At 32.5% G+C, this 13,394-nt stretch overlaps 1 protein-coding gene across 5 annotated transcripts in view; it reads left to right on the forward strand.

Annotated features, from left to right (window-relative positions):
• The window catches only part of LOC135848662 (uncharacterized), a 54,758-nt gene that overhangs the window by 29,295 nt on the left and 12,069 nt on the right, over window positions 1-13,394 (forward strand). For all 5 annotated transcript variants that reach the window (XM_065368617.1, XM_065368621.1, XM_065368619.1 and 2 more), the window contains 2 exons: window positions 4,058-4,201; window positions 7,992-8,197. In XM_065368617.1, coding sequence (XP_065224689.1) covers window positions 4,058-4,201; window positions 7,992-8,197 — 350 coding nt within the window. The remainder of the gene's footprint in view (window positions 1-4,057; window positions 4,202-7,991; window positions 8,198-13,394) is intronic.

Below are 13,394 nucleotides of genomic sequence, written 5' to 3' on the forward strand. Positions count from 1 at the left end.
GATCGTTTCATTTTATAAAGTTGAAAAAAGGAACAAAAAACTTGAAATCGAGAAAATTAATAAAACCACAAAGTACGTATTAATATTTGAAAAAAATGAAACATTAGAAAAATGCAGTAAAAAAAATTGAATTGAGTGAAATAAGTACATGGTACTTGTATATTCCTTACAAACATGAAAATTTTCCGAAACTGAGCAAACCCAAGTTAGCACCAGTGTTTGAAACAGACACTACATATTTAAATCAGTGGGTGTTTTCAAACCCAAGTTAGGACCTGTGTTAGAAACAGACACTGTTTTCAATCAGTGGGTGTTTTCAGACCCAAGTTAGGACTTGTGTTAGAAACAGACACTACTCAAATCAGTGGGTGTTTTCAGACCCATGTTAGGACCTGTGTTTGAAACAGACACTATTTAAATCAGTGGGTGTTTTCAGACCCACGTTAGGACCTGTGTTTGAAACAGACACTACAGTGGAAATCGCTTACAACGAGATTCAAGGGACCGGACATTTTGCTCGTTGTATCCGGTCTCTCGTACTAAAAGGTTTTGCATTTATAACGAGTATCTTGTAATAACCGAATATAAAGATCTTCTCATTATAAATGATGCTCGTAACACATGTAGCAAAAAAAAATGCCAATTTTACTACTATTTTTGACTTGTCAAATCGATTGGAAACAGTTTCGAATCGTTTTTGAGCAGTTCTAAGAGCCTCCAGCAGCTTTTTAGAAAGTTCTGTTTTTCAAAAAATGCCACAAAATCTGTCATGAATTTCAAAATTTTACCAAATTAACCTACGAAGCTGAAATTTGGGATCTGAAGAATGTTTTCTGCATGAACACTCGTTATAAGTGAAAGAAAAAACAATAAAACGAACCAAATTTCAAGAATTTCAGCTCGTACTATCCGGATTTCTCGTTATAAATGAGCTCGTTCTAACAGGTACCATATTGTACATGTTTAAATGGCGTTGTGCTCGGGACCGAGCATTTTGCTCGTTGTATCCGAAATCTCGTACTAACCGATCTCATTATAAGCGATTTCCACTGTATTTAAATCAGTGGGTGTTTTCAAACCCAAGTTAGGACCTGTGTTAGAAACAGACACTACTCAAATCAGTGGGTGTTTTCAGACCCACGTTAGGACCTGTGTTTGAAACAGACACTATTTTAATCAGTGGGTGTTTTCAGACCCACGTTAGGACCTGTGTTTGAAACAGACACTGTTTTTAATCACTGGGTGTTTTCAAACCCAAGTTAGGACCTGTGTTAAAACAGACACTGTTTTCAATTAGTGGGTGTTTTCAGACCCAAGTTAGGACCTGTGTTAGAAACAGACACTATTTAAATCAGTGGGTGTTTTCAGACCCACGTTAGGACCTGTGTTTGAAACAGACACTATTTAAATCAGTGGGTGTTTTCAGACCCAAGTTAGGACCTGTGTTTGAAACAGGCTTGTTAACCGGTTTTTAACTATTAACCGTAACCGCAAATTAACCGGTAAATTAACCGAAAAAAAAAATTAACCGTAACCAAAAAACCTCTTTTTTTGAAATATTACTAACCATAACCATAACCGTAACCGTTTTCTGAGATCAAAATAAACTGTAACCATAACCTTAACCAAAAAATGTTTAGAAAAAAATCAGTTACAAAATACAGTGGCGTCGCGATAAGTGAAACCTTGATATGTGAAAAAACTCAATAAATGAAATAAAAACCTCCTTCCCTTCCCCTTGGACCAATTTTACGTGTAAATCAACCTCAATAAGTGAAAAAGGGCTACCTTGTTAACTGAAACTAGGATTTATCCCAAAATTATCGTGTTTACCTCTATAAGTGAAAATACCTCTTTAACTGAAAGGTACTGACTCGTTCAGCCTCTATAAGTGAAACAGAGCCTCGATGTTTTGCTGAAGTCAAATCGTTTCCATTGGATTATGTGTTGAACAAGAAGGCATGGATGATATGTGAGCTGTTTTAAGACTGGCTGATCAAACTAAATTTGAAAATGATCAATGAAAATCGGAAAATTTTTATTGTTCAATTCAAGTTTTTCGTTTTTTCTTTATCTGAACTTCGATAAGTGAAAATTGACCAAAAAAAAACTCTCTATCTGAAACCTTTGTATGTGAAAAACTCGATAAGTGAAACAAAAATTTTCTTCCCTTGAATTTTCACTTATCGCAACGCCACTGTATTAATATTCATTTCTTTTTATCTGAGTTTTTTTCAATGTGATTTGTAGTGATTTGAAATTTTAATCAAAAAAATGACCAAAAGATTAAAAATATTACCATTTACCAGTTTTCCAATTTTTTAAACTTCAAAATTTCAAACTCAGAAAGAATTTTTGGAAATTTTCAATTCAACTGTAATTTTAACCATTAACCAAAATTTTAAGCTCAACTGAAAAAATTACCACCAAAAACTGTAACCTTAACCTTAACCATTAACAGAAAAAAATGGTCATCAATAACCGTAACCTGAACCTTAACCGTAACTTTAAAAAATGAATAACCTTAATTGTAACCTTTAACCAAAATTTTGAATTTCTTGTTCAATTTTTAACCGTAACCTTAACCGGAAATTTTTTTTTTTTTGGTTAACAAGCCTGGTTTGAAACAGACAGACACTATTCAAATCAGTGGGTGTTTTCAAACCCAAGTTAGGACCTGTGTTATAAACAGACACTGTTCTCTGTCAGTTGTTGTTTTCAAACCCAAGTTAGGACCTGTGTTTGAAACAGACACTATTCAAATCAGTAGGTGTTTTCAGACCCAAGTGAGGACCTGTGTTTGAAACAGACACTATTCTTGGTAGGTGTTTTCAGACCCAAATTAGGACCTGTGTTTGAAACAGACACTATTCAAATCAGTGGGTGTTTTCAGACCCAAATTAGGACCTGTGTTTGAAACAGACACTATTCAAATCAGCAGGTGTTTTCAGACCCAAGTGAGGACCTGTGTTTGAAACAGACACTATTCTTGGTAGGTGTTTTCAGACCCAAATTAGGACCTGTGTTTGAAACAGACACTATTCAAATCAGTGGGTGTTTTCAGACCCAAATTAGGACCTGTGTTTGAAACAGACACTATTCAAATCAGTGGGTGTTTTCAGACCCAAGTTAGGACCTGTGTTTGAACAGACACCATTCGTATCAGTTGGTGTTTTCAGACCCAAGTTAGGACCTGTGTTTGAACAGACACCATTCGTATCAGTTGGTGTTTTCAGACCCAAGTTAGGACCTGTGTTTGAAACAGACACTGTTTTCAATCACTGGGTGTTTTCAGACCAAAGTTAGGACTTGTGTTTGAAACAGACACTATTTAAATCAGTGGGTTTCATCATAAAACGCCAATAGTATACTGATTGTTACACTAATTTGAAAACGTTAAGTAGTTTGTCGATTCAACTCCTCTGATCTTCTCCCTATCTATTTTAATCAAAATTGCCATAAAAACAACCCTCTTTCAGTATCTTCAACTTTAAATTTCCCTTTGATGGAAACTTTGTGATAATTTACCACGTGTGTGGTTCTGTTCTTGGGAAGCCTATCAAACTATGAATTTTTCTATCTCAAAGATAAAAATCTAGGACACCCTGTATATTATGAAAAAAAAAAAAAAAACTGTGTCGAAGATTCAAACCTCACGATTCGAATCGCGAAGCATGCGGTGGCTCATCAGCAGCCACACATTTTCTGCAACAGCTGTTCGTTCCAAGATGAACTTTTCCATACTCTTATTGGCGAGAGGTGCAGCGATTAGATAACGTATGAGGTTAGGGTAGGGCAGGGGTTAGAAGGGAGAACGTTCTACTAAAAGTATGACCTATAATTTACCGTTAACCCTGAGACGTTGCTAGTAACGACGACGTCGTCGTCTCGACGCTACCGCCTTATCGACGTCTAATAAAATTGCAATATGTTTGCGATTCTTTTCACTCTCGGACCTACCCAGACTAACCTATACCTAAATAAATATGTGCCTATTTAATGCAGGATATTACACGCGTGCTAAGTTTTAAATTTGTTTTTTCTGATACTGTTACAGGTCCGGTGGTGAGCGCTTTTTCAAACAAATTCGGATGTCGAGCAGCCTGCATATGCGGAAGTATCATCGGCACGGTAGCCTTCATATTGTCGATATTTTCAAAGAACTCCACCGTCATGATGATAACTTATGGCTTTATGGGTGGTAAGCTATTGAAATCACGCTGATGTCAAAGTTTTTTCCATAAGACTGCGACGTCCTCTCGAGCTTGCTATAGATAGCCTATTTGTATCTCGTATACTCGTATACCTACTTAGTTAAATAAATAGGTAATCTAGTTGTAGCCGTACGTAGGTGCCTATCTAGCTGTTATTACGTATCATTCTGAAGACGAAAACAATACCTACCTACCCAAGTATCAGCCGCGATTTCTCTCGAGTGAGTAGGAGAGTAGGATAGAAAGCTTCAAGAACGAGGGACGTCTCTGTCGTATATTTTGGTACAGTAAATAAAATCCGATTAATTACTGTTATAGGTGCTTGATCTTCATTACTCCGCGCAATGGATATTTTATTAAACAACATTCGATCACGGTAAGGCTCGAGGGTTGTTATTACCAGTAAAATAGTAGGACAATACGTATCTTTTGTTTAATTTCTAATTGAAATTTTCATTATTTTTTTTCTTCTTCCTTTATTTTTAAAAATATTTTTACGTAATTTTTTTTTTCTATCTTAGTCTAAAATCCGATGCGTCCTCGTCGTATAGGGCTGGAGAATACCACTCGAGTGGTGTATTTTTTGAGTATAAATAGAAGGAAAGGGGACTATTTTGAACTGTAGAATGTAGCTTTAGGAAGGATTATTTTTTTCCGTAGTGATTTTATATGAGATATTTTCTGTATGCCAAATGAATAAATAGGTGTGAAGAAATATGAGGTAATACGTATTTAACGATAGAATTTTGTTTACGGAGTATTATTTATTAAAACTGAAGTGTTTTTGTTCACTTTTTTGTTTTTCAATCTCGAGAGTTATTAATGGAAAAATATCATTCGGAGGCTTATTGTTGTTAGTGTTTTTCTTCGAGTAGTTGATTCAAGTTTTTCTTTTCTTATAGAAATAATCGAATCAATTTAATACGAGTTACGTACTCGTATGAATAGTTTTGAATTTCGAGCTCAATTTTTGGCACGAAGTCAAAACCATCTGTTTGAATTTTCAGGCAGTAGGGTAATAATGGCTTATTATAGATGTGTTTTTTGATAGAAAGTGAAGTGGAAAAGAGGCGGGGGACTCTTGAAAAGTTGTATGAACGCGCAAAGAGAGTTTTTTTTCGAGATTTGTTGATGAGGGGATCACTTTTAAGTTGTGGCTTGAAAATGATGAAATGCTGGAATTTTTGGAATATCGTGTTGAAAATACAAAAATTTTGATTTTCTGCTACTATGGTTAATTTTTTGATTTTTGGGGAATTTTTGAAAATGCTGAACGTTGAAAGAGTAAACGTAATAATAAAATTGGAAAAATTGTCGAGGAATCAAATTTTTCTATTTTTTTTTTTATTTCATACCTTGAGTAGAATAATCACTTGTCTGCTGAGAATTTTAAATTTATTCCTGGGTAGCTAAAAATCAACTTGGACAACTACCTATCAATCCAGCTCCCATTTTTGTTTAAAGAAACTACAACTCGATTTGGTACTTTCCGAAAATCAGCCAATTTTTCAATATTTTAGGGGTTGGAAAAAACTCATCCAAATTCTCTAGCTTCAGACCGCTAAATGAGATAGGTTAGCAGGAGCGTATGCGCGTGGGAGGGGGAAATGGGGGGGTGAGAACTTGAGTACTGGCTGTCCGAGTTGGCTTCTAGTTATTCTAGAAAAAAATCTGGCCGTAGTTTTTTCGGAAAAATGGTGAAAATGTGTTCGGAAAAGTTTTTAAAAAAGTTGAAGAAAATATTTTTTCTGGAATATATCGCTTGTATTGAAATAATACTTTCGATGTTTCTATTTGAAATTGTTTTTTACTTTTCTGTCTTGTCTAAAAAAATGATGAGTTTTTTTGATTTTTTTCGTGTTTTTTCATTAAGAAAAATCTTCATTTGTTGATTTGTATGAAAGTCTAAAAATATTTATCAATTGTTGATTTACAAATTTTTCATTTTTATTTACTTTTTTCCGTTTTTTCAAATTTTTTAAAATTTTCTGCCTTTTTGGTCTATTTTTGGTGCTTTAATACTCGAAAAATGCTTTGATATTTTTTCATTTCTGTTGGAATGATTTTATTCTTCAATTTTTCATTTTAAAAAAGTAATTCTTGTTTTCTTATTTTTTTCTATTTTTTTTACAAATATCTAATTTTTCCAATTTTTTTACCATTTGAATATTTTTTTTTCGTTTTTCAGTTTTAAATTTTTTTTTGCATTTTTGAAAGTTTTCTTTACCTTTAGGAAATGTAAAAATGATATACTTGTCAAATAATATTTTATAAATGTTTCATTTTTTTATGTTTTCAATTTGTTGTCATTTCTGTTTCATTTTATCAATGTTTTCCCGTGATATCTTTTGAAAAAATTTTCTCAAAATTGTCCTCTTCCTTCCTAGTTTAATTTTTCAGTTCCCCATTTATAATTTTTGTCTCTCAATTGATCAATTTTTTGTCCACCCCTTGATCTAGAGTCATTATTTTTTGCTTTTATGTTCACTTTTTCGATCTCGATAAATTCTTCAATTTTTGGGTCAAGTTTTTTACAGTTTTTTTTTTCGTCCATCTTTTTCAAAATAATCTAAAAAATGCATACATATTTTTGAGAAAAACAATTTCTGTTCCTTATGGTCAATAACTACTTATTTATGATTTTTCCAATTTTTGTGGTTTTTTAGTGCAATTTTTTGACATTTTTATGCATTAGTTATTCAAGTACAAATATTTATTGCTCATTTCTGTTGAAAAGTTTAAAGATTCTCACTGACCAAAATTAATCATCGGTTCGTTTACGAAACCAATAACACTATTTCTCGCCATTTCTCAATACTTATAATCTATTAGCGAATTTCTATTCGATGCACGTTCAATTCCATCTAATGCATATACGATCCTTATTTAACTCGCGTTATATAAATGTAAAAAGTACGTGAATTTCGAATGCATTTAGACGAATAAGTTATGAGGTCATATTTTCTTAGAATAACGACGTGTGTATGTTTTTTCGACGTTTTTTTTTTTGTTTTCTACCTATGACCTAAACGCGGTCGTTGTCTTTCCAATGGTCGACGGTGGTGTAAATTAGACGGAAAAGTAATTGAAATACTCGTATAGTAAGTAGTCGGTAGTTATAAGGCGGAAATTTTTTCAAACGAATTAGACTATCTACCTCTATTCTCGACGAGAATGAAATTTCAGGTGTTTTTTGTTCTTTTTTAGTCTTCGCTTATATTATTAATAATGTACGTCGAGTTTTAATAGAAACGTTCAACTCGACGGTCTATATGTCTAAAAATATCTGCAACGTTATAATTTTTGACGTGTTGGCAATTTGATGTATGGTGAGTTTGATTTTTTTTTCGCGATATGCGAAGGCGTTTGTCGTTCCGTGCTCGACGAATCATTCGGGTTCGGATTCGGTTCTCCTTTTTTTAAAAAATTTTAAACACGTAGAACTGAGGGGCTATATGATCACGATGCGATGATGAATACTAGTATGATCTGATTTGATCTGAATTATGTATAAAGTAGGAGTATTTATTGCGACCTACTAAAGTATTGTGCAGGTATATTAATTGGAATATACATACATACGATAAGCACCCGTAACTTGTACATTTACTCGTATGTGTGTAATTTGTGTAATATAATGTATGTAATATTTATATACTTAGGTGATAACTGATAACGTAGCGATATTTTTCAGCTAATTTTGGCTTAAAGAAATAGGTATTTAACTAAATCACGAGACAAAGATGATTGAATATTTTCTCATTTTTTTTCCAACAGGTATCGGATTCGGATTCATATATTTACCGGCGGTGGTTGCGGTGAGTTACTATTTCGAAACGAAACGTTCATTGGCGACTGGAATAGCGGTTTGCGGATCTGGTTTTGGAACTTTCGCGTTCGCGCCGTTGGCTACGTATTTGCTGGAGAATTACGGATGGCAAGGAGCGAACATCATTTTAGCCGGACTCATTCTGAATTGCGCGGTAAGTTCAGTTTGGTGAAATTATTAATCTAGCTGAGAAGTAAATGCAAGATAGAAATCTCAAAACCGATACGAATTTTTGATATTTAGCCTGATTCAAGTTGGGGCGGGGAGGGGGAATCTCCAGATATGCTCAAGCCCATAGAATTGAATGTAAAGAGATGAGTTGTTCATTTTTTCTGAAACGTCGCCTTCGAAAATTTAGTTCAAATCGAATCATTTATTGCAGTAGACAGCTGATATTGAACAAATTGGAGGGAAAAAATACAGAATCAATCAATAGCAAAAAACCACCCAATTAATGATTGATTGGCGATATATCATGAAGAAAAAATTATTAGTTCAAGTTTTCAACTTTTTAACGATATATTATTAGTACTTAATTTTTCTCCAATTACTTGGGTGCGATTTTCACTGGAAAGCCAAGCAAAATTTCATCATGGTGGATTAAACAAATTTTTGACAAAATTACACAATTTGGCGAAAACAGGATTCTTTTGGGAAATTTTGACCAGAATAGGACTGCTTGACAATTTGGCTAAAATCGGCCCTTTTTAACAATTTTACCGAAAATGGACACTTATTGACACTTTTGAAAAAAACGAGAATTTTTTTGGAAATTTTGGCGAAAACAGGATTTTTTGGCCAATTTGGACCAGAATAGAACTGCTTGACAATTTGGCTAAAATTTGCCCTTTTCAACAGTTTTACCAAAAATTGATTTTTTTTTGACAATTTTGGCCAAAACAGGATTCCTTTGGGCAATTTTGATCAGAGTAGGACTGTTTGACAATTTGGCTAAAATTGACACTTTTTGAAAATTTTACTAAAAATGGCGTTTTTTGACATTTATTTTTTATAAAAATTGACACTGTTTTACAACTTTTCATTTTCAAATAATTGGCCCTACATATTAAACTTGGGCAAATTTGGCAAAAAAAGGACTTTGTTTGGCAATTTTGGAACAAAAATTGAATTTTTGGTGTACTTCCCCCCCCCCCAAAAAAAAAAAAAGACTGAAAAAAGGCCTCCCTACTCGTAATTCAAATCTGACCATTTCACGGGATGGTGACTGGGTCATAAAGGGTTTCTCAAGTTTGCGTAATTTTTTCAACTTTTGGAAACGTTTAAAATTCATTCCGTAGCACCCTCAATTTTCCATTACGACAGTCGGAATTATCTTATAAAATCCAATCAGTTGATGGTATGCTTTTGTAAAAAAAAATGAGCAAAATCAGTGATTGAGAAACTTCCATTATTCCTTTTTGGCTTTCATAAAATGCGGTTGACACAGTATAGCTCAAGCTATGTTAGACGGACAATAATAGTAATTACTCAAAAAAGCATTTTAATCACTCTATAATATTAAAAAAATTTGACATTTACGTAAAATTTGGCAAAATGCAGTGTGTAAAATATCGCTGAAATTAATTAAAAACGTGAATGAAGTATGTATCAAAGTTGCTCAAAATGGGTATAAATTAAAATTTGACAAAAATTGCACGAAAAAGTGTTGAAAAAATACGCAAACACTAAAAAAACACCACTAAAATCTATGTAAATGACCAAAAACGAGACAAGTTTTGTCAAATTTGAGCAAAATGTTCAACAAATTGTCTGAAATATCGCTAAAATGGCTTGAAAACAAACACACAAAAAAAAACAATAAATAAAATCACTTACAATTTCCAAAAAATAATGAAATTTCAGTAGGTAAAATTTGCAAAAAAAAAAAAAAAAAACATCGTCGAATTCTCATCCAATTACAACTAAAATAATTCAAAACACTGTAAATTGCCAAAAAATGGTGAAATTTCAGTAAGATTTGTCAAAAGTGCATGAAGAAGTGTTAAAAACAGTTGAAATGGTATAAAAACACTCGAAAAATTATTTGAATCTTTTTGAGAATTCTTTACATGAAAAGGAATTGAAATTCGGTGTTTGTTGAAAATGCATAAGAAAAGCGTTAAAATACAAAAAAAGAGCATTGAATTGGAATCACTGAAAATGAGCAAAAAGTAATGAAATTAGAACTAAATTCGAAAAATATCTATTTCATTTTTATTGTTTGGTTTGAATTTATTTTTTGATAAGTTAAGCTCGATTTTCGCCTAAATTTCAATGCATTTTTATTGCATTGCTAAATTATTTTTATTTTTTGCGAAGATCTATTATTTTGAAGGTGGGGGAGGGGGAAAGGTGAGGATCAAAAAAATATATTCGCCAAATGCTTCTGTAAAATTTTTGAAAAAAAATCATCCTACGAATAAAACTGCTACATTTGAATTTAGAAATTTTGTTGGACATTTTGCAAATAATGTTTCAATTATTTTTGTGTTTTTAAATGTCAAATATTATTTTCTCTTTTGAAAGTGATCAACTTCAATTTGATATACTTGCATGACCACGTATGTAGAATGTGGTATGCCCATGAAAATATTAAAGAAGGTTTTGCATGTCGCCGACACACTGCACAGTATACACACCGTCTCGACTACGTGTATTGATTAGGTTTTAAAATTCATGTAGGTACAACATATACATATATGAGGTGAATGACCTCTCAGAATGATATTGTTTTTATACCTATACCTATGCGATACCTGAAACGAGCCGAATATTGTTGACTGTGCCCCTGATTCGAAGTTTACGTACACTTTGCTACCTATAAGACGATGGTTGATCGTATCTCTAATAATGCATTCGTATACAATGTCTTGCAGTATGTATAAAATACTGATAAGATGGGTTTGATTTTAATGCGATTTGAGTTTGCGAAAGCGAGTGTCGAGAGCCTATGACCAGATCAATTATTCTGCAATTTCTGATTTGAAGAAATGAAACGATAATTTTACATACTCTCTAAATTTGAAACAGTCAATTTCACTGCTTAGCAGTCACGACATTTTGCCTTTTTAAAGCAGTAGTTTTTTTTACTGCAAAACAGTGAAAAATTACTGAATTGGTCAGTAAAAAATCATTTTGACTGACCAATTCAGTAATTTTTCACTGTTTTGCAGTAAAAAAAACTACTGCTTTAAAAAGGCAAAATGTCGTGACTGCTAAGCAGTGAAATTTGACTGCTTTAAATTTAGAGAGTATCTACTCATTCATTAGCCTACCTATATAGAGAGTAAAAGATTTTACCTTTGGTAGAGAGGCGACGAAGGAGACTCTTGTAAAGTTTTGTGGGTTCATTCATTATTGACGAAGAATTTTTTTGCTTAAACGTTGAATTTTTCGCATCGATGGGTTGGTCCTTGATATGTCACATTGTAGTATTTTTATAAAGAAGAGTATGGTTTGGTAAGTATTTTATGTGAAAATGAATTAATCAATTTGCTGTCGTAAAATGCGCATAGATTTTGCGCTCCAAGTTGTGGTCAAGGCGATAGAACTGATGTTTGGAGTATTTGTGGTTGTGGCTCGGAGTCTTGGAAGCTTAACGTACTATAATTGTACAGAAATTGGGTGCAGTGGGTTTGCAATGTGGCTTTAAGAAAATACGAATGAGGTTGTTTTCGTAGAATTTTCGTTAATTATGAACTATAATAGTAAGAAGATGTAGACGGAAAAGGGCTATGTGTATGTCTATGTATTCGGCGTTATGTTCAATCGAAGGAATCTGGTATTAGTATACAAAATAAGATGGTTTTTGCAACCGTAGCCCGGTGTGAAAAGAAAACCAATTTAGGAGGTAATAAATTAAGATGAGTGTCTCGATATCGAACGATTTGAAAATCAGAAGAACTTCTTCATAATGAAAGTGACTTTAATCCATACGGTAAATTCGAGATTTTGGTCATTACAAGCGGTTTTAGTGAATTGAAGGTAGATATTTCCTAAATTATGATGTTTTTAAAATCCTCGAAATTTTGAAAATCGATAAATTTCGTTTTGAAAAATATTTTACATGGTACGATTCAGACGCCATGTTCGATTTTTGTGTTACGGATTAGTACTTGAATTTTTATGATGAATCAACTTGGCAAACGGTGATAAATTGTAATCGATTTCATTCGAAATAATTATCGATTTGGCCTTGTAACGTAGAAATTTGATAAAGAAATTTCATTCGGTCGGTTTAATTTTGAGAACTCTAAAAAAAGAAATGGAAAGAAGTACTTAGTATTTACCTAGTTACCCGGAAAAAATGAAATCATGCTCACGATCTCTTAAAAATTTTTCAATGTATAGAGTTTGCAGCAAAACGAATTTATCTCATTATAGGTACACTTGAAATACCTACATTTTCAAATACATATTCAATATTTTTATGCATCTTGAAGAAAAGAAGTGAATAATTTACTTCAACTGACAACATTGCCTTTTCAGCGTTGCAGTTAATACAGAGCCAAGGTGTCTGTCTACCAGGTCATCGAAGTCATCAAAAAGTCATCTTTTTGTCCAAAAATTAAATGCAAATAGGTACCAAAAATTGATCAAATATTCTCAAAATTGAATGATAATTTTGTCAGAAATACAGAAAGTACATATTATGAAAATTATTTTTGAATTGACCTCTCAGGCTCTCATTCTTACCGAAAGTTACCATACATTGGCGAAAAATTAGCATAATTAAGCAAACTTTAGCGAAAATTGCTTGAAAATTTGTTGAAGTGGCTTAAAAATTGTTGTGTTCAAATTGACCGAAAATTGACGAAACATTAAAAATTCTTAGTTGTTGAAATAAAAGTGATGCAAAATTACGAAAAATACATCATCGAAATGAAATGAAATTGTAAAAAAAATAACACGGGTAAAGCATAATAAAAAGTGTGAAATCATCATAGAAATCGCTTGAAAGTTACCAAAATCAACTCTGAAAATGTGAAAAATCCTGAAGTAATACAAATTTTTTGATTATATTTTTCCGGTGATCAGCGCAAAGAATTTAATAAAAATCACCTTTCAAGTTTTCAAAAAAGTCTTGCAAAAGTGGAAATTTGATCACTTAAAAATCATCAGAAGGTTATGCTTTTTAATTTTTTTGTTTTTGTTTTCAATTCAGTAAACACTTTGAGAGCTCTTAGAATTAATTGTCAAAGTCTCACTTTCTTTTTAAAATGGCAAATTTTGTTTGAATTGCCAAATAGTATTTTTTTTATGTAAAAAGTTTTCGCTTTTCGCTAAAAATTTCAAAGTCTCAATTTTTTTCAAAATTTACTTACTCAATAGTCTTTTCCTTTTTTCAAAAA

The sequence above is a fragment of the Planococcus citri genome, chromosome 5 (genome assembly GCF_950023065.1).
Source record: "Planococcus citri chromosome 5, ihPlaCitr1.1, whole genome shotgun sequence".
In the NCBI taxonomy this organism is placed as follows: Eukaryota; Metazoa; Arthropoda; class Insecta; order Hemiptera; family Pseudococcidae; genus Planococcus; species Planococcus citri.